Below are 20,639 nucleotides of genomic sequence, written 5' to 3'. Positions count from 1 at the left end.
CTCGGGATTAATTGAGGTTTAGAACTAGATCAGTAATATCAGCATAAACAAGTTATTTATCACATATAGGCCACAAAATTCATGTTCAAAACGTGTATTTTGGAAATTCACTAAAGGAATCTGCATAGAATAAAACAGAACATCAGGATTCATGGGCAATTAAGCTGGATGGAAGCGAGTTGGTAAATGGGAGTGGCAAGAGTTTTGCTGGCCTAAATCAGTCTCTCAACAGTCTGAAGCAGTGTGCGAGCTGGTGAATTATGCACAGCAATGTGAGGGAAGTATTTGAGCTACCTACCATTGAAGCTACAACCACAGCTGGAGAAAATCCCATCGTCAAGTAAAACAGAAGCTCGATAATCTTATACCTGTGAAACATAAACACAAATGATTCTATAAAATGTACATCAGTCTGACACAATTTCATACCAATCCCAAGAAGTTTTAAATGCTTCCTTTTAAAATGAATGCTTCTGATAGGACCAGGATTTAATCCACATGATGCTAGAAATCGGAAATAAAAACAGAAAATGCTGAGCTGGCCAGGTACAATCCTTGGAATGAGATTTCAGGTCCACGAGCTTTCACCTCTGCAGGCACTGCCTGATTTGTTCAGTCTTTTCACCATATTCTCTCATTATCCTTGAAATAGCTGCTTTTCTTGAGTCACCATAATTGATCCAGTTCAAGAACCCCCTATGTTATTGGGCAGTTAGTTAGTTCATTATAGGGCTACTCCTGAGTCAGGATCTGAAGTGGCTGGGGTCCTAGTGTTCACGATGATAGAGGTTCGAGAGATGCTGAAGCAGAGGGCCTTGGGTGGTGGAGGGGAGGTCAATTGATGAAGCCTCTCATTTGTTACCTTTATTAAGAAGTTACTTACTGTTCATGGTACAAAAAGACGTAGATTGTGCCAGCAGCTGCCATGATCCAAATGAACCAACGCATGTGGGCCGCTAGGGGCCCCAGCTCTCGGAGATTTAACCTGCAAAAGATAAAACAAGGAATTTCTAACAGAACATGTTTCATAGTGCACAGTCAATGACGGGAGTTCATGGTAAAACTACCCTTCTGAATGTAAAGCATGTTGAGCAATCACAACTCTTACTCTAGTACTTTACAACTGTGACTAATTTCCCAACAGGAGTTGCGAGCGTGGGCTTTGAACGAGAGCAGGAGCATTTAAAAAGCACCGGGAAAGGTAGGTGCTTGTTTAAATTTTTCCATTGGCTCATTAGCTGTAGCCATTAAAGGTCATGGAGCTTAAGTGGAGTGACCACTGTAAGAGTTGGCTCGGTGAGCAGAGGTTGAGATAAGGGAGGCCTATAGAAGGACAGCAGGATTTAGCAAGAAGGCACAAATGGCAGCCAGGGTAGGGACATGTTCCTCTTGCAGTGTGGATAGTCAGGGATGTCAACAGTATCCCTGTCAACTTCATCTGTGAGAAGTGTATTCAGCTGCAGGTCCTTAGAAAGTATGTTATGGAATTGGAGCTGGAACTGGATGAACTCCAGATCATTTAGGAGCCTGAGGGGGTGATGGACAGGAGTACAAAGAAGTAATCATCCCTAGGAGGCAGGAGGAAGGTAGCTGGGTGACAGTCAGTTGAGAGAAAAGGAATAGGCAGTCAGTGTAGGGTAGTCCTGTGACCGTTCCCCTCGATAACATTTCCTGTTTTGGATATTGTAGAGGGGGACAACCTACTCAGGACAAGCCATGGTGGTCAGTTCCCTGGTCTGGCTAAGAAGGGAAGGGAGGAAAAGAGGTGAAATGTAGTGACAGGGGATTTGATAGGGGAACAGATGAGATGTTCTGTAGAAGAGATCGAGAATCCTGAATGGTACTTTGCCTCCCAGGTGCCGTGACCAGGATGTCTCTGATTAAGTTCACGGCATTCTCAAGAGGGAGGGTGAGCGGCCAGATGTCGTGGTCCGATGATGTGGGTAGGAAGGGTGATGTGGTCCTGTCAATAGAGCTCAGGAAGTTGGGTACAAAGTTGAAGAGTTGTGATCTCATGATTGCTACCTGTACCACATGCTAATGAGGTTAGATATAGGATAATAATGCAGCTTAACACATGGCTAAAGAGATGATGAAGGAGGGAGGGCTTCAGATTTCTGAGTCATTGGGCTCTCTTACAGGGAAGGTGGGACCTGTGCTGATGGGAAGGTTTGCATCTGAATTGGAGGGGGACTAAAATCCTTGTGTGAAAGTTTGCTAGTAATACTCTGGGTTTGGGGGGGTAGCAGATAGAGGAGTGGAGGGGGGGAAAGAATGGTTATAAAATTGTATGCACCGTTAAAAGTTAATGGTTGTATGTGGTGAAAATGTTCTCAGGTGCATCTATTTCAATGCAAGGAGCATCGTGGTCATTAGTGAAACTGGGTTACAGGAGGGCAGGACTGGCAGCTCAATGTTCCTGGCTTCTGTTGCTTTAGACGTGGTAGAGCAGGGGGATGAAAGGGGAAGGAGTGGCATTGCTTATCAGGAAAAATATCACAGCTGTGCTCAGGCAGGACAGACCAGAAGGCTCGTCTACTGAGGCTATATGGGTGGAGCTGAGGAATGGGAAGGGTATGACCACACTCATGGGGTTGTCTTATAGACTGCCCAATAGTCAACAAGAATTGGAAGAGCAAATCTGTTGAGAGATAGCAGACAGCTGCAGCAAACACAAGGATGTGATAGTAGGGGATTTTAATTTTCCATATATTGACTGGGACTCCCATACTATAAAAGAGCTGGGTGGCTGGGTGACTCCCATACTATAAAAGAGCTGGGTGACTCCCATACTATAAAAGAGCTGGGTGGCTGGGTGACTCCCATACTATAAAAGAGCTGGGTGGCTGGGTGACTCCCATACTATAAAAGAGCTGGGTGGCTTGGAATTTGTCAAATGTGTTCAGGAAAGTTTTCTAAATATATAGAGGTACCTACAAGAGAGATCGCAATACTGGATTTTCTTTTAAAGGAACGAGACAGGCCAGGTGACAGAAGTATTTGTAACATTTTGGGTCTCGTGATCATAATGCCATTAGTTTCAAGTTAATTATGGAGAAGGATAGGTCTGGGCCTCGGGATGAGATTATAAATTGGAGAAAGGCTAATTTTGTGGAAATGAGAAAGGATAAATTGGGATAAATTGTTTTTGGGGAAGGATGTGTAAGGTAAGTAGAGGACTTTCAAAGGTGAAATTGTAAGAGCAATAAATTTGTATATTCCTGTCAGGATTAAAGGCAAAGTTAACAGGCATAGGGACCCTTGGTTTTCGAGGGATATTGGGGATCTGGTTAAGAAGAGAAAGTCAACATGGCTTTGTGGATGGTAAGTCATGTTTAATCAAACTGATAGAGTTTTTTGAGGAGGTTACCAGGAAAGTTGATGAAGGAAAGGCTGTGGGTATTGCCTACATGGACTTGTATGGTCCTTTATGGGAGGTTAGTGAGGAAGGTTCAGATGCTTGATATTTATGATGAGGTAATAAACTGGATTTGACAATGGCTTTGTGGAAAATGCCAGAGAGTGGTACTGGATGATTGCTTCTCTGACTGGAGGCCTGTGACTTGTGGTGTGCCTCAGTGATCAATGCGTCCATTGTTGTTTGTCATCTATATCAATGATCTGGATGATAATGTGGTAAACTGATTAGCAAGTTTACAGATGACAAAGATTGGAGGTGTTTTTTCAAAGCTTGCAAAAGGTTCAGGACTAAAAAATGGCAGATGGAATTTAATGCAGACAAGTGTGAGGTGTTGCACCACAGATCAATAAACCAGGGTAGGACATACAAGGTAAATGGTAGGGCACTCAGGAGTGTAGTAGAACAGTGGTGGGGTGGGGGGGAAAATCTGGTTATACAGATATCCTGTACATAATTCTCTGAAAGTGGCATCAGTGCTAGATAGTCATTAAGAGAGCTTTTGACACATAAATCAAAGTATTAAGAATAGAAGCTTGGATGTTATGATAAAGTTGTATAAAACAATGGTGAGGCCAAATATGGAGTATCTGTATGCAGTTTTGGTCACCTAACTACAGGAAAGATATGAATAAGATTGAACGAGTGCAGAGAAGATTTACAAGACTGTTGCAGGGACTTGAGGAGCCGAGTTAAACAGGTCAGGACTTTATTGCCTGGAGCATAGAAGAATGAAGGAAGATTTGATAGAGGTATTTAAAATTATGATGGGTATACATAGAGTAAATTTTTCCACTGAGGGTAGATGAGATACAAACCAGAGGACATGGATTAAAAGTAAAAGAGGAAAAGTTTAAAGGGAACATTACTGGGGTGGGAGAGAGAGAGAGAGGGGAATTTCTTCACACTGAAAGTGGTAGGGGTGTGGAACGAGCTGCCAGCTGAAGTGGTGAATGCAGGCTAAATTTTGATATTTTAAGAAAAATTTGTACAGGTTCATGGATGGGAGGGGTATGGAGGGCTATGGACTGAGTGCAGGTCTGTAAGACTAGACTGAATAATCGATCAGCACAGACTAGAAGGGCCGAAGAGCCCATTTCTGTGCTGTTGTCTTCTATGGTTCATTCATAATTCTTAGGAGCATTTTTTACATCTGTGGGAAACATCAGAGTTAATGAGAATTTCAAAACTAGGGGGAAAGATGTGAATTTCACCTCTCCTGTCTCACACACAAATTTACCCGAGATTGCTGTGTTACCATTTGCCAGGATTGGTACAGTTAAGCAAATTTTTACTTTTCTCTTGTTGCAAGCAAAAGGCCTCAACCACAGATTTAATCAACTGCAATGGCCATCACTGCGATCCATCCCAACTTTAAACAACAAGTTGCATCTGCGCTGTCCCCCAAGTTCTAAGCACAAAAGTTATGAAGAACACTCACCATGGTGCATAGGAAGATGCTATGAAGAAGTAGATGACAATTCTGTCGCACATGTGGAAGCACTGTTCCATTGTTCTGTCAATGGGGCAAAAAGTCACTTATAGTTAGTGATACCACATAGACGCACACATAGGCCAGGCAGATGAGCGATGAACAGTGTACATGCACACGCACGCTGGGCAGGTTGGTGACGCACAATATACACACATGCACACCGGGCAGGTCAGTGATGCACAACGTACACACACACACACACACACACACACACACACACACACACACACACACACACACACACACACACACACACACACACACACACACACACACACACCAGGCAGGTCAGTGATGCACAATGTACACACATACATACACACCGAGCAGATCAGTGACACACAATGTACATGCATACGCATGCCGGGCAGGTCAGTGATGCACAACATACAGCACACGCACGCCAGACAGGTCAGTGATGCATAACATAGACACACACAAATGCACGCGCGCACACACAAAGCAGATCAGTGACTTACAACGTGTACACACACACACTAGCAAGCATCTGGCTCAGTCATTAATTGCACACAGCCAGTCATGCGAACACGCAACATGCATCCACACACAAATTCACACACAGGAAATAACATTAATACAAATTCACAGCAAGCTGATCAGTTACAACAAGAAGTATAATCTTTATCAAGTTGGGTTCATCAGATTCCAAACCAATTTTAATTTACAATTCTGTTGTCAACATTTGGAATGCAGGGCATGACAAGTTCAACATGTGAAGGAGAAGAGGTAAGTAAAGAAATAATGATGAGGAGGTGATAAGGACATTCATTTCTGCGTCTACATAGCAAATCTCTCTCTCTCCCCCCTCCCTTTCCCCTTTCGTCATCCTCATTTCCCTTCAATGTTCTGAATATTCCTTTCATGTTCCTTTAACATTAAAATATCCTAAGATTTTTTTTCCTTTCACAAGGTGCTTTCAAATTCTGTCGAAATAGTAAATGAGAGTGGAGGGAGGGATGAAGTGAGCAAGGAGGATGCAAGAGAGGGAGGGTGAGGGATAGGGACAAGAATGAAGGAGAGAGAGAGAGAGAAAAAAAGGGTAGGAAGAATTAGAGTCATTGAGGCAAGCACATGGAATGAGGCATGAGTGTTTGGGTTAGAGAAGGCATATGGGTGTTTAGATGACAAAGCGCGATTATTATAATCAACATTTGTTAATTTATTTGTTAATTCTCACTCTTTCAATGTTGAATTTGTGTCTCACTCTTAAAGAACAGCTTGGTTAATTTGTGGTCCAGGTTATCCCTGGTTAATGAACGCTCGACTTGTGTATGGATATCTCTATATGAACAAGCTCTCATTAAATTCAAACATCTGAAAAGCATGTGTTCATTTCTACAAATGGCAGATCTAGTTTCCTCTCTCTTATCAGTCCTCTGTGCTATTGATGTCGTTCATTACACAACTATGAAGGTATTGTTACCATATCACGTACTCCTGTGACATTTCTGACCTGGACAAAATCATTGTGTGAATATCTGCAAAAATAGAACCCATTCGTTGCCCAGAGATGTAGACAGGGAAACCATTGATAAAAATCTAAGGGCCAGGATTAATCTACAGTTGGAAAGGCAGTCATCATTCTAGAGATTGTCATGCATGCTATGGAACTTGGGGAAGATGATGAGCTCTTGAAGAGAGTTCAAATTATAGAAGAAGAGTGCCGGAGCTCGTAAAATGCATTTTTAACAAAATGACCGTCTTCTGCGAACATGAATTGTACCTCCGACTTTGTCCACACACACAAATTGACCCCATTAGAAAAATGGAGAATGTTAGCAAACACTACCTCAAGTGACTCTTCTTCCATGCAATAATGTGGAAAAAAGTGGAAACGATGAAGAGTGCACAAAGGCCCACGCCATACATCCAAGCAGTAATCTTCTCCCATTGGTCATCAGACAGCCTGTGAAGGAATGTGCTGCCAACAATTGCTGGAACAATGAGAAACTGGGAAGAAAACATAATCCAACTCAGCAGATTTTTGACCTTCTCACATCTCTAATGGCTACTTCTGCCCTTGGAGCAGGTTTCTGTCTCCTCCCAAGAGAGGCGAGTTCCAGATACAGGGATCCAATTAACTGGAGTCTGATGATCTGAGCTGGAGACGGCACAATGTTTCTGTGTGAGCTGAAGACACCATTGGGTTTTTTGTCCACGCATGTCACTGCCATACTTATTTACTTAGCTGTCACTCCTACTGTAGAACCAATACAACAATTTTTATTTAATACAGCTACATATCACCAGGTACTAGTTAGAAGAACACAGATAAAATCTGATAGAAAACTTTTTGAAGTGGAACCTGAAATTTTGTGAGAGGATTGGTTTCTAACCAATGTTTGAATGGGGTGTGTGCGTTCATGTGTTTGTGCACAAGTGGGGAGGGTGCTGCTAACATTGTAAAAATTAGGGGCCTGAATCAAACTTTCTTTCAACACAAGTATTATATTCACACGGACCTGTTAACCAGTGCTGGAGGAACTCATCAGGTCATACAGCCCCCCCATGAAACGCCAGGCAGTTAGTGTTTTGGGCCTGAGCACTTCATCAGGGATGTCACAACAGGCAAAATGCCTGAATAGGAAAGTTGGGTGGGGGGTTTGAAAGTGAGGAGGGGGGAGGAGCCCAGGCTGACAGGTGATCTTTCCTCTACATCAGGGAGACTGCACACAGATTGGGGAGGTCTCTTCCTTGAGTACCTTCACTCTATCCACTTCAACAGCAAGGATCTCCAATTAGCCAACCACTTCAGAACCACACCCTGAACTACACTGACTAGTCGGTCCATGGCCTCGTGTAACTGCCAGGTTGAGACCACACGTAAATTGCAGGAATAAAACATATTCCGTCACAACAGCCTCCAACCAGACGTCACAAATATTGACTACATTTTCTGATAACCCCTCACCCCTTTCTCTTTCCACCCCCCTTTTCTTCATCCCCATTACTCCTTTCTTTCCCTGTCACCCATTTCTTCCTTCCACCTGCCCCCACCTCCTTCCCTTCATTCCTCCTGCCACAGAGCATCTTTCACAGCCCTGGGACCCCTCCCCCATCATCTCAGCTCCTTTCTTTAATTCTCCCTCCCAGTGGCATTCACCTGTCACCTGTGCTCCATCACATCCCCACCCTCACCCTTTGAATTTGGGTGTTCGCCTGATCTTTGGCATCCTTACAGAAGACCTCAGGCCTGAAACATTAATTACCTATTGTGTTCCACGGATGCTGCCCTGACCTGCTGAGTTCCTCCAGCATTTTTGTTTATTGTTCCAATTCTCCAGCATCTGCGGACTTCTTGCTTAACCTGCTAATCAGGTACAGGAAGCAGATTTTAGATGCTTCTTACTGTCTGTTATGACATTTACATCTCCCTAGGCCCGTTTCTCCCCAAAATCTTTACTCACACCAACCGAAACTGTGTTAATTGCAATTACACAAGGTGCTGGAGAAACTCATCAGGTCACACAGAATCCATAGGAAGTAAACATAAACTTTTGTTCTCTCTGTCACAACATCAGGGACCTCCCAGTAGCCAACCATTTCAATTCCACACACCACTGCCACATCTACAGGTCTGACCATGGCCTCGTGTACTGGCAAATTGAGGCCACCCACAAATTGGAGGAACACACATATTCCTTCTCAGCAGTTTCCAATCAGACTGCATTAATATCGACCTCCAATTTCTATTACTCCCTCCCTGGTCTCTCTTTTTCCCCACCCCATTCCTTTTGTTCTCCCATCAGAGAGCTACCCTTCTTAGACCTCTATCCTCTCCCCATCACTTCTCAGCTACTTTCTCCTACTCTCCCACCTTTATCCACATAATACCTTTTACGTGCTAGCTCCTCCCCCTCCACCTTCCTTCCTCCACCTCACACCTGTTTTTCCAGATTCTTGATGAAGGGTGCAGGCTCAAAATATTGGTTATCCTTTCCTCCCTATGAATGCTGTAAGACCTTGACTTACTGAATTCCACCAGCACATTTGTGTACTACACTAGACACCAGCATAGGACATTACTACACAGAAAACAGGGCCTTCAGTCCTTCTAGTCTGTGCCAAACTATTATGCTACTGTGCCCCACTGACCTGCACCCAGGCAACATCCCTCCCATCCATGCACCAGTCCAAATTTTTCTTAAATATTGAAAATGAGCCTCCATTCACCATTTTAGCTGGCAGTGCATTCCACACTCCTACCACTCTCTGTGTGAAGAAGTTCCCTCTAATGTTCACCCTAAACATCCCCTTTCATCATTAACCCGTGTCCTCAAGTTAGTATCTCGCCTACCCTCAGTGGAAAAAGCCTACGTGCATTTACTCCATCTATACCCATCATTATTTTGTAAACCTCTATCAAATCTCCCCTCATTCTTCGACATCCCAGGGAATAAACTTCTAACTTGTTTAACCTTTCCCTGTAACTCAGGAACTGAAATTTAAAAAAAAATCCTAGTTAATTTTCCTGGTAAAGCATCTGCAGATTTTCTCATTTAACTGCATTATTTAATGCTTTATATCAAACAACTCCTTTTTATGCTTTCCTTGCTCAAAATCTTGCCATGGCTTTGTAACATCTCTTTCATCTTCCAATTCTGATGAAAGGCCTTTGATCTAACGTTAAATCTAGTTCCCTTTCCAGATGCCTGACCTGTTCAAAGTTCTTTGTATTTTCTATTTTCAAACTAATTCAAGCTTCAATTATATTATCAGCCCCACAAGACCGCATGGAATTAATTCGGTATTACAGAGCCGTTCCCTTCAGAACCTTGTGCAAAATGTTGCGATTAAAAATTCTGATTAAAACATAATTCTTTCTTTATAAAAAATATATTTAAAAATAAACAGAGAGGCACAGGGGAAAAGGAGATGCAATAGGAGATGCATCATTTTTTTGTTTTTTAAAAATATTTTATTTAAATTTTCCAACATGTATTAGTATCCAAATACAGAAAATGACAATCACATATTCAAATCAATTATACACGCTACAAACTATACCCCAATAAATTCCACCAACCCCTTCCCCCAATAATAATCCCCAAAATAAAATAAAAAAGAAAAAATATTGAAACAAAGACAGAGAAAAGTTAGAAAAAAGAAAAAAAACAAACCTGGTTACCAACATACCATCACCAATTACACAACTTTGCCTTCAATATCATCATTTAGTATAATCACCTCCAGTAAGGGGCATAATCTCACTTTTATCCCAATTTACCTTGTATTCAGATTCTATTCCATGTTCTTTTAACCTTAAATATAATTTACGCAATGAATTTTACAGTTCTGTCAAATAATTTATTACATCATCTGCAAACAAATTAATCTTGTATTCCTTTCTGCCAACTCTAAAACCTTTTATATCAGAGTCAGATCGAACCAATTCTGCTAATGGTTCTATTGGTAAAATAAATAAAGCTGGAGATAATGGACATTCTTGTCTACTAGACTTAGTTAATTGAAAAGATGCGGACAGTTGTCCATTTGTTACAACTTTTGCTTTTGGTCCATTATATAAAGCTTTCATCCAATTAGCAAATATTAGTCCCAATCCAAATTTATTAATTACTTTAAATAAAAAAATCCCATTCTAACCTATCAAATGCTTTTTTAGCATCCAAGGCCAGCACTATACTTCAGTCTCCTCTCTTTTGAGGCAAATATATTATTCTCAATAATCTAGTCACATTATCTGCCAATTTTCTCTTTTTAACAAAACCAGTCTCGTCCATATTTATAAATTTCGGCAAATATTTTGCCAACTTATTTGTTAATAATTTTGCTACTATTTTATTGTCTGTATTTAACAATGGAATTGGTCTATATAATGCTGGTTTTAAAGGATCTCTATGTTTTTTTTAGTATTACTGTTATTATTGCCACATTAAAAGATTCCAGTAAAGTATGTGTTTCATCCGCCTGCCCTAATACTTCCATAATTGGAGGAATTATAAATCCTTAAACTCTTTATAAAACTCAAGACAGGAAACCATCCTCTCACAGCGACTTATTACTTTGCAATGAGTTCAATGCTTCCCTCACTTCCATTAGGGAGAAAGGGGAAGTCAATTCTCTTTGCTCTTCCAAATTTAATTTAGATAAATTTATTTGTGACAAAAAATTATCTATTTTATTATCATCATTTAGGGATTCTGATTGATATAATTTTGTGTATTGTTTAAAATGTTCATTAATTTCTTGTGATTTATAGGCAATTATATTAGAATAATTTTTAGTTACAATAATCGTTCTCAATGCTTGTTCTGTTTTTAACTGTCATGTCAGAATTTTATGTGCCCTTTCACCCAATTCTTAGAATCTCAGTTTAGTTATTATCCCTTTTTCTGTTCTATACATTTGTAAAGTATTGTACTGAAGTTTTTTTATTAATAAAGCTCTCTTTGTTTATTCTCATTCACTTGTCATTTTTCTACCTTTTTCGTGTAATCTTTCTTAATTTTAGAAGAATAACTTATTATTTGACCTCTTAAGTATGCTCCACAAAATAAATTTATTGGTAACCGAATTACAGTTCGTCTCAAAAAATTTCCTTATTTGTTTTCTAATAAATTCACAAAAATCTTTCCTCTTCAATAACATAGAATTAAACCTCCAACTATAAAGTGATTCTTCTCTATCCAATATTGTTATTGTCAACAACAGGAGAATGATTAATAAAATTCTTGCCTTATACTCCATTTGTTGTATTCTTCCTTGAAGTTGAGCAGATATTAAGAAATAAAATCAATCCTAGAATAAGAATCATGCCTGTTTGAATAAAAGGAGTAAGCTCTTTCTCTTGGATGGATTCTTCTCCATGCATCTATTAAATTTAAATAATTCATGAACAGTGTAGCTTTAGCTGCTTTCATTCTTGTTAATATTCTTGTAGATCTATCAAGAGCTGGATGTAAGCAAAAATTAAAATCACCCCATTAATATATTTTCACGTTCATTTGCTAAATTTATAAATGTTTCTTGTATAAATTTTTCATCATCTACATTTGGTGCATATATTTTCATGAGTGTCTAATATTCTGAAAACATTTGACAATGTACCATAATATATCTCCCTACCAGATCAGTAACTACGTTTTGTATTTTAACCAGAAGATTCTTAGTATTAGAATCACTATTCCTCTACCTTTTGGATTAAATGAAGAAGCAACAACATACCCTACCCAGTAACTCTTTAACTTCTGATGTTCTTTTTCAATTAAATGAGTTTCTTGCCAAAAGGCTATATCAACCTTCATTTTCACTGGGCTATTAAGCCCATTAATATTAAAGCTTAAAGTATTCAATACTTTATCCATTGGCATCTTTTAAAAGCATTCAGAAACCTCCACTTCACCTCTCTCCTCTAAACTTGGTGTTTCAAATTAAAAAAAAAACTTATGCTAAGGCATATCAATCTCAGCAATCCAGGTAGAAAAGAAAGAAGAACAAAAATAATTTAAAAAGTAAAAGTAACAACCGTCCCCCCAATTAACATTGTTCAAATAATACACTACATTACCCCCTCTATTTTATGAGTTGTGGCCTTGGCCACAAAAACCCACAATTCGATAGGTGTCAGTCCATTTCCCTCCAGCCCCTTAAATATTAATTGTTATTCTGAATCATTTCCATTAGACTGAATAAAGTAGTTACAGTTCATTCCTTATAAATCAAGAAGAATTTCAGACTCCTGCTGCCTCCTGTTCAACTTCTTGATCAATAGTCAGTAAGACGCTTGCATATTCTTCCGCTCGTCCAGGGGCTGTACAGAAATTATTCGCTCCTTCTTGCACAAAGATCTTGAGAGTCGCAGGGTGGCATAGAATATATCTATAATCTTTCTTCCACAAAGTATTCTTTACCAGAATGAATTCTTTTCTTTTCTTCAACAACTCAAAACTGATGTCAGGATAGAAGAAAATTTTGTTTCCATGATATTCCATTGGGCCCTTTCTCCCTTTGGCTTGCTTCGCTGCTAGCTCTAATACTTTCTCTCTAACTTGAGAAGGAAGAAATTTTATCAATATATACCATGGTTTTTGATCTAGTGATGGTCATGGCCTTAAAGCCCTGTGTGCTCTTTCTACTCAATATCACCTTGAAACTCATTCTGTCCAAGAACTTCAGGTATCCAATGTTGAAAAAAGGTTTTATCCCCTTCTTCATCTTCTTTAAGGTCAACAATTTTAATAGTTTCTTCTACTGAAATTCTCTAAATCGACTTTCTCACACAATTATCTATTCACAACAGTCAGGTGACTTTTCCATTTTATCCATTCTATCCTGGACCATTTCTGCACCAAATTCCACATTTTTAACTCTTTCTTTCATGTCTTCGATTTTTTTTCATTCTTTGCACTATAATCATAATATTTCTTAGTTTTTCATCTGATTTTTTAATCTCTAATCTGACTTGTTTTAACTCTTTCATCAATGCTTCTGTACTGTGCTTTAATTTGTATTTTAAATTCATTAACTCCCTAGTTAAGTCTTTCCTCCTTCTTCTTGTTCTTGAATCCCTTCTTCCTCCTCTCCTTCATCGCTGGCCTGCAGTTCAGTTACATTCTTCATCTACAGGCAATGTTTCAAACAGGCTGCCTTCTCTAGCGATTTCTTCAAATTCCTTTGATCTGCGCACGCGCATCTTCTCGTGCCTGCACAGTGACTCTTCTTGTTCCTCCTCGACATTCCTCCATAACTGCAGCTGCGATGGCGCTGCAGTTCGCTGCACAGATGTCTTGATCGGCTGGAAGTCTTCACTATAGTGCCCAGATCCATCTGCAACGTAGGCCTTTCTTAACGTTTCCTTTGTTGCGTTCCCGACAGGCCAGATGTATTTCTTCTTTTTTGGAAACATTAATAAAATGTTGTCTGTCCACTCTTAAACAATTTCTGATGCTTTAATTCTGATCTCTTTACTGATTTTTCACTTTAGCTGTTTTTCAGGAGAGCCAGATACTTACGTCCTGACTCTACCTCATCATGTGACATCCCCTCATGCAATGTTTTGTTAATCAAGATTGCAACCACAGCAAGCAAAAGAAATGAGTGGGAATTATGAAACAGGAGATGGGAGTGGAGTCCACATCTTAGATTTCAACTTGCCTCTCCTTGCCTACCTGATCTGCATAAGTTCTCCAATATACAATAATCCATGGATCTCAGCTTCAGTATCCTCAATAACTAAATAGACTCAGCCCACAGGAAGAAAATTTCAAACACTCACAAACCTCTGAGTGAAGGGATTCATTTAGCTAAGATTTTGAAGTTAACCCCTTCATCTTCAATCAATGCCCCCAAGTTTGGAGTCTGCAGCCTGAAGAATTGGTCTGTCAGAATCTTGAAAGAATATGTGCCCTTAAAAGTTTCTCATTGCAGAATGCTCGTGAGAAACTCACTTAGATCCAGGCTTGCTACATGCATCAGGATGTCTGTACCCATGGAACTCAAATCTGAGTTTTTCCTCATTCAGAAGGGAATATAAAAATAGGATATTCTTTTAATCTCAAACAGAAATGGCATGCAAGTTGTTCATCTCATGCTTGAGAGACTCCTCCTCCATCTCTCTTCTCCCCAAGAAATACCCTGGCAGCAGAGGAAATACTCACTGCATGTGTATAACAGTTTGCAGCATGTTCGTAGGCAGTGGGCTGGTACCGGGAATTAGCTGAAGGTCTGTTATTCATAAACCTATAAAGAAAGAAGTAATTAATTCAGTGTGAATTGACTGTGCAAAATTGATTGTCGCATCCCATACACTACATTATTGATTCCACTTCAAAGGCACTTCATTGGCTGTTCAGTGCTCTGAAATTCTGTGACTATACTATCAATGTAACAAGTATCCTTTCAATGCTTATTCTTTGCCTTGAACTAGAGCCAAGAGCAACAAAATTTTACCTGTATTAATTAGATTGTATCTCCAGAATTACAACAGCCAAATCGAAAACTAAATATGCCTGATTACAGCTTATAAACTGCAGAGAATTAGCTACTTATTTCTGTGAAGAAAGTAGCATTTTAAAAGCACTGCCCAAGATGGAACCTAACAAGTTGTTTGTGCAGTGTGTCTATAGAATAATGAATGCTCAGCAGTAAGGCCTGCTTACCTTTTTCTATGATACACATGCTATTCAACAGGTCACTGCACAGCATTCATGTGAGGGACAGAAAGTGGTTTCAGAGTCTGTAAACTGTTTAGGTTGTGCATGGATTGCGTGACTGTGCCAAGGGAACGGCACTTCCAAGCACAATCAAAGCAAGAAGCCCCAGGATCCCAGATACCAGTTCTGTATGCTTGTATTACAGGACTCATCCAACAGGAAACAATGAAGATTTTCACAAAAATATCCAACTGCTTGGTAAAACACCAAGCAAAATTCCATTAGGTGATCTCATTAGGGAAACCAAAGAAATAAATTGCAGTACAGTGTATTCAAGCAAGTACCCAAGAGCTCAGGATAAACACATGTTGACATTAATAAAGAGGATGTGTTGGAGCTTTTGAAAAGCATGAAGTTAGACAAGTCGCCTGGACTAGACAAAATTTACCGAAGGCTATTGTGGGAAGCGAGGGAGGAGATTGCTGAGCCTCTAGTGATGATCTTCGCCTGGAGAGATGGAGGATTGGAAGGTTGCAAATGTTGTTCCCCTGTTCAAGAAAGGGAGGGGAGATAACCCAGGAAATTATAGAGCAGCGATTCTCACTTCAGTGGTGGGCAAGCTGTTGGAGAGGATCCTGAGGCATAATCTCTGATTAGGGATAATCAGCATGGCTTTGTCAGGGGAAGGTTGTGTCTCTCGAGCCTGTTTGAATTCTTTGAGGATGTAACTGTAAACATTGATGAAGGTAGTGCAGAGGATGTTGTGTATGCATATGGATTTCAGTAAGGCATTTGATAAGGTTCCCCACATTCAGAAGGTAAGGAGGCATGGAATCCGAGGAGGTCTTGCTTTGTGGATATGGAATCGGCTTGTCCAGAGAAGGCAGAGGTGGTTGTAGATGGTTCAATCTGCATGGAGATCGGTGACCAATGATGTTCTGCAGGGACCCTTCCTCTTTGTGATTCTTATAAATGACCTGGGTGAGGAAGTAGAAGGGTGGGTAGTAATGACAGGAAAGTGGGTGGTGTTGCCGATAGTCTGGAGGGTTGCCAGAGGTTACCAAGGAAAATTGATAGGATGCAGAAGTGGAAGCTGGAGTTTAACTCAAAAAAGTGTGAAGTGACTCACTGCAGTAGGTCAAATTTGAAGGCAGTGTGGACGAACTGAGAGATCATGGGCTCCGGGTCCATAGGACTCAAAGCTGCTGCACAGGTTGATGGTGTTAAGAAGGCGTGTGGTATGTTGGCTTTCATTAACCGTGGGATCAAGTTCAAGACCGTGAGGTAATATTACAGCTGTACAAGACCTTAGAATCAGAATTTATTGTCATGGACACGAGTCATGTCAGTCATTGTTTTGCAGCAGTATTTCTGTGCATTACAGAGACAAAAATTGTTATGAATTACATTAAAAAATAAATTGGTGTAAAAGAAGGGAAAGTGAGATTCATGGTCTATTCAGAAATCTGATGGCAGAGGGGAAAAAGCTATGTTTGTAATGTTGGGTGTGCGTCTTCAGGCTTGTATAACTCCTTCCTGATGGTGGCAGTGAGAAGAGGGCATGGCTTGGGTGGAGAGGGTCCTTGATGATAGAGGCTGTTTTCTTGAGACACCTCAGTTAGATCCATTTGGAATATTGTGTTCAATTCTGGTCACCTCAAAACAGGAAGATGCAGAGGAAATTTACAAGAATGCTGCCTGGATTGGAGAGCATGCTTTATCAGGACAGGTAGTATACTCCTTTGAATGAAAGAGGATACATGGTGACCTGATAGAGGGGAACAAGATGACAAGAGGCATTGATCATGTGGATGGCCAGAGCTTTTCCTCAGGGCTGAAATGGATAACATGAGCAGGCATAGCTTTAATCTGCTTGGGAGCGAGTATGGGGATGAGGGTCGGAGAGGGTGATGTGGTTTAAGAGGCAAGATTTTCACAGAGAGAGAGTGGTGGGTGCATGGAATGCGCTGCCAGCGATGGTGATGGAGGCAGGTACATTGAATATTTTAAGAGAGCAATAGATAATACATGGAACTGAGAAAAATGGAGGATTATGCAGCAGGGAAATTCTAGGCAGTTGTTAGAGAAGGTTGTTATGTCGGTACAACACTGGGCCGAAGGGCCTAAAGTGTGCTGTGGATTTCTATGTTCTAGAATCTTCATCAGAAGGAGGAAAGGGAGGAATCAAGTTTTTTTTTTCAGTCCCAGAGAAGGTATGGGATGGATTGAATGAACAAAGGGGATATGTCTGATCAGGTCAGAACAAATGAGGTAATGTAGCAGAAAGAACATCAAGTTAGAACAGGTTCCGTGTCTTTGTGTGTGTCATGTGTTATTAATAACAGGTTATGGGACATGCCTAGCAGGTTAGACTATACAAGCAGAAGAGAAGCTGAGTTGTACATAATTATGGACACTTTTTTTTCTGCTTTGAGGCAGAGGTAGATACATTTTTGATAAACATGGCTGGGAGAGGGGAAACAGAGAAAGGAGAAAGTTTATAAAAGGCAGGCAGGAAAGGAGAGTTGAGGTCACAACCAGGTCAATGGATCAGGATCAAGGACTGAGTGGTCTACTCCTGCTCCCAATTCTTCGATTCAGGATTTTTTTTTTGCATTTTGAACCTTTAGAATGAGACAATCCCAGAACCATCCAACAAAAAGTTCTGCTGAAATGCATCTGAGACACAAATGAATAGAGCAACAACTTGCAATTTGCTTCTCCTTTAGAGGGTCACTACCAAGGGACTCCACAGAACAATTATCAGAATAATTGGGCTTTGAAGCCACGTATAGGTGATATTAAAGCACATAACCACTAATTCTTCAAAGAGGTACATTTTAAAAAGAATAAAATGAAGCATAGGGGTTTGTCAGCTGAGGAGTTGGTTATCAATGACAGACAGCAAAAAGTGTCCAACATTTCTCATGGCCTCAACTGACCACACATCACTACGAGCATCCTTTGCAGATAAAAATGCACTTGACAACAGCAGTCAGAGAATAATGCTCACCTTAAATTAACATTAAATTTTTACCTAATTTAAAGCAAAGGTTGATAGTTTCTTGATTGGTAAGGGTGTCAAAGGTTTACGGGAGAAGGAAGGAGAATGAGGTTGGGAGGAAGAATATATCAGCCATAATTCAAAAGGCAGAACAGATATGAAGTGCTGAATGGCCTAATTAGAACACAGGCCCTTCAGCCCACGATGTTGAGCCAACCTATATATACAGTATGTAAAAAAATACTAAACACTCCTTACCTCATAATGCCCTTATTTTTCCAGCTTCCATCACCACCCCTGGCAATGCATACAAAGAAAAAGGCCTAACTTTGCTAACCTTGCCTCATAAGATATCTTTTCCAATCTAGGAAACATCCTGGTAAATCTCCTCTGCACCCTCTCCATAGCTTCCGCATCCTTCCTGTAATGAGGGAATGACTGAACACAATATTATAAGTGTGGTCTCACCAGAGATTTAGAGCTGTAACATCACCTCATGACTCCTGAACTCAATATCCAACTAATGAAACCCAGCATCCCATAGGCCTTCTATAAAACACCATAGGAAACAACCTTGAGAGATCAATGGTTTTGTCCCCAAGGTCCTTCTGTTAAGTATCCTACCATTAACCATGTTCTCTGCCTGCAAGTTTGACCTTCCAAATGCATTACCTTACACTTATCTAGATTGAACTCTATCTACCGCTTTTCCACCCAACTCTGTATTCTGTCTATATCCTCTTGCGACCTACAACAACCTTCAACACTATCCGCAACTCCTCCAACCTTCGTATCATCTGCAAACTTACCAACCCATCCCTCGATATCTTCATCCAGATCATTTATAAAAATCACAATCAGCAGGGGTCCTAGAATAGATCCCTGTCATTGACCTCCAGGCAAAATACACCCCTCTACTACCTCTCTTTGCTTTCTGCAGACAAGACAATTCTGAAATCACACAGCCAAGGTTCCATAGATCCCATGCCTCATGAAATGAAGCAGGAAAATCTGCAGACACCGTGGGTGAAGTAAAAACACAAAGCAGGAGAAGCTCAGCAGGCTCAGTATCCTTTATATAGCAAAGGTAAAAGTACATAACCGAAGTTTCGGGCTAGAGCCTTAAGTATGGAACAATGTTGGCAGGCATCTGAACAAAAAGTCTCATGACTTTCTGAATGAGTCTCTCAAGGAGGACTGCCTTACTAAAATCCCTCTACACCACAGCTTACCCTCATCAATTTCTTTTGTTACCTTCTCAAAAAACTCAATTGACCTTCCCCTCACAAAGCTTTACTTACTATCCCTGAGAATAATGTACTTCTCTAAATGCTTATAAATCCTGTCCTTAAGAATCCTCTCAAACAGTTTACCCACCACTGATGGTCGATAACAGCACACTGGTCTATAATACCCATGATTCTCCCTATTACCATTTTTACACACCAAGTCTTAATCTTTTGTTGAACATTCTTTCCATAAATTCAGTCAATTTCTACCCAATGTCAAGAATCAGGTATTCCTAAAACTACAAAAGGGCTGACTGCACTATTGCAACGTCATTTTTTGCACTTCTATAACTGAATATCCATTGGAGCGCTCACACCCCTAACGTCGAGGTACTCGAGATGGCAGAGGTCGACAGCATCGAGTCCACGCTGCTGAAGATCCAGCTGCGCTGGATGGGTCACGTCTCCAGAATGGAGGACCATCGCCTTCCCAAGATCGTATTATATGGCGAGCTCTCCACTGGCCACCGTGACAGAGGTGCACCAAAGAAAAGGTACAAGGACTGCCTAAAGAAATCTCTTGGTGCCTGCCACATTGACCACCGCCAGTGGGCTGATAACGCCTCAAACCGTGCATCTTGGCGCCTCACAGTTTGGCGGGCAGCAGCCTCCTTTGAAGAAGACCGCAGAGCCCACCTCACTGACAAAAGGCAAAGGAGGAAAAACCCAACACCCAACCCCAACCAACCAATTTTCCCTTGCAACCGCTGCAATCGTGTCTGCCTGTCCCGCATCGGACTGGTCAGCCACAAACGAGCCTGCAGCTGACGTGGACTTTTTACCCCCTCCATAAATCTTCGTCCGCGAAGCCAAGCCAAAGAAAAAAAAAAAAAGATAACTGAATATATATTAATTTTCTTTTGTATTTACTGTCTCTTTTTAATTCAAATAAGTACACTATTTTCTTTTTCTGAAGCAGCAAGTAAGAATTTTGGGGCACATGGACATTGTACAACTTGTATGACAATAAACATTATCATATTTTCGGAGCATTGACTTGGCTTGCATGCAGGTATTCAGTGGGTTTTCAGCAACATTCACTGCTATCTTGTGATAGCAGAGGCTGCTAAGTGGCCTGCAGGTCTCTGCCGGACTCAATCCTATGCTGGAGTCTTCTCTGAGAAGAAGATATTCCTATTAATAAAGACAAAGAACTGCATTGCCATGCCTGCATGAAGCAACCATGGACTCATCAGCACAATGTCCATTTACCTTCTTACTTGCAGATAAAGAAACAAACACAAAACTTTTGTTATGGTCTACCCAGGTGGAGCTTCTAGTCTATGCTTGGCAATGGTAA

The 20,639-nt window shown here is 40.7% G+C and overlaps 1 protein-coding gene across 5 annotated transcripts in view; it reads right to left on the bottom strand.

Moving 5' to 3' along the window:
• LOC138759377 (monocyte to macrophage differentiation factor-like) overlaps positions 1-20,639 on the bottom strand; it is a 31,718-nt gene that overhangs the window by 4,136 nt on the left and 6,943 nt on the right. For 2 of the 5 annotated variants that reach the window (XM_069929653.1, XM_069929654.1), the window contains 5 exons: positions 14,552-14,633; positions 6,724-6,884; positions 4,860-4,934; positions 884-985; positions 299-368 (listed from right to left, as the gene is read on the bottom strand). In XM_069929653.1, the coding sequence (XP_069785754.1) occupies positions 299-368; positions 884-985; positions 4,860-4,934; positions 6,724-6,884; positions 14,552-14,633 (490 nt within the window). Of the gene's footprint in view, positions 1-298; positions 369-883; positions 986-4,859; positions 4,935-6,723; positions 7,135-14,551; positions 14,636-20,639 lie in introns of those variants that run through there. The other 3 variants (XM_069929656.1, XM_069929657.1, XM_069929655.1) reach the window with 2 other exon arrangements.

The sequence above is a fragment of the Narcine bancroftii genome, chromosome 3 (genome assembly GCF_036971445.1).
Source record: "Narcine bancroftii isolate sNarBan1 chromosome 3, sNarBan1.hap1, whole genome shotgun sequence".
In the NCBI taxonomy this organism is placed as follows: domain Eukaryota; kingdom Metazoa; phylum Chordata; class Chondrichthyes; order Torpediniformes; family Narcinidae; genus Narcine; species Narcine bancroftii.
This window is presented reverse-complemented; position numbering and strand designations above follow the sequence as displayed.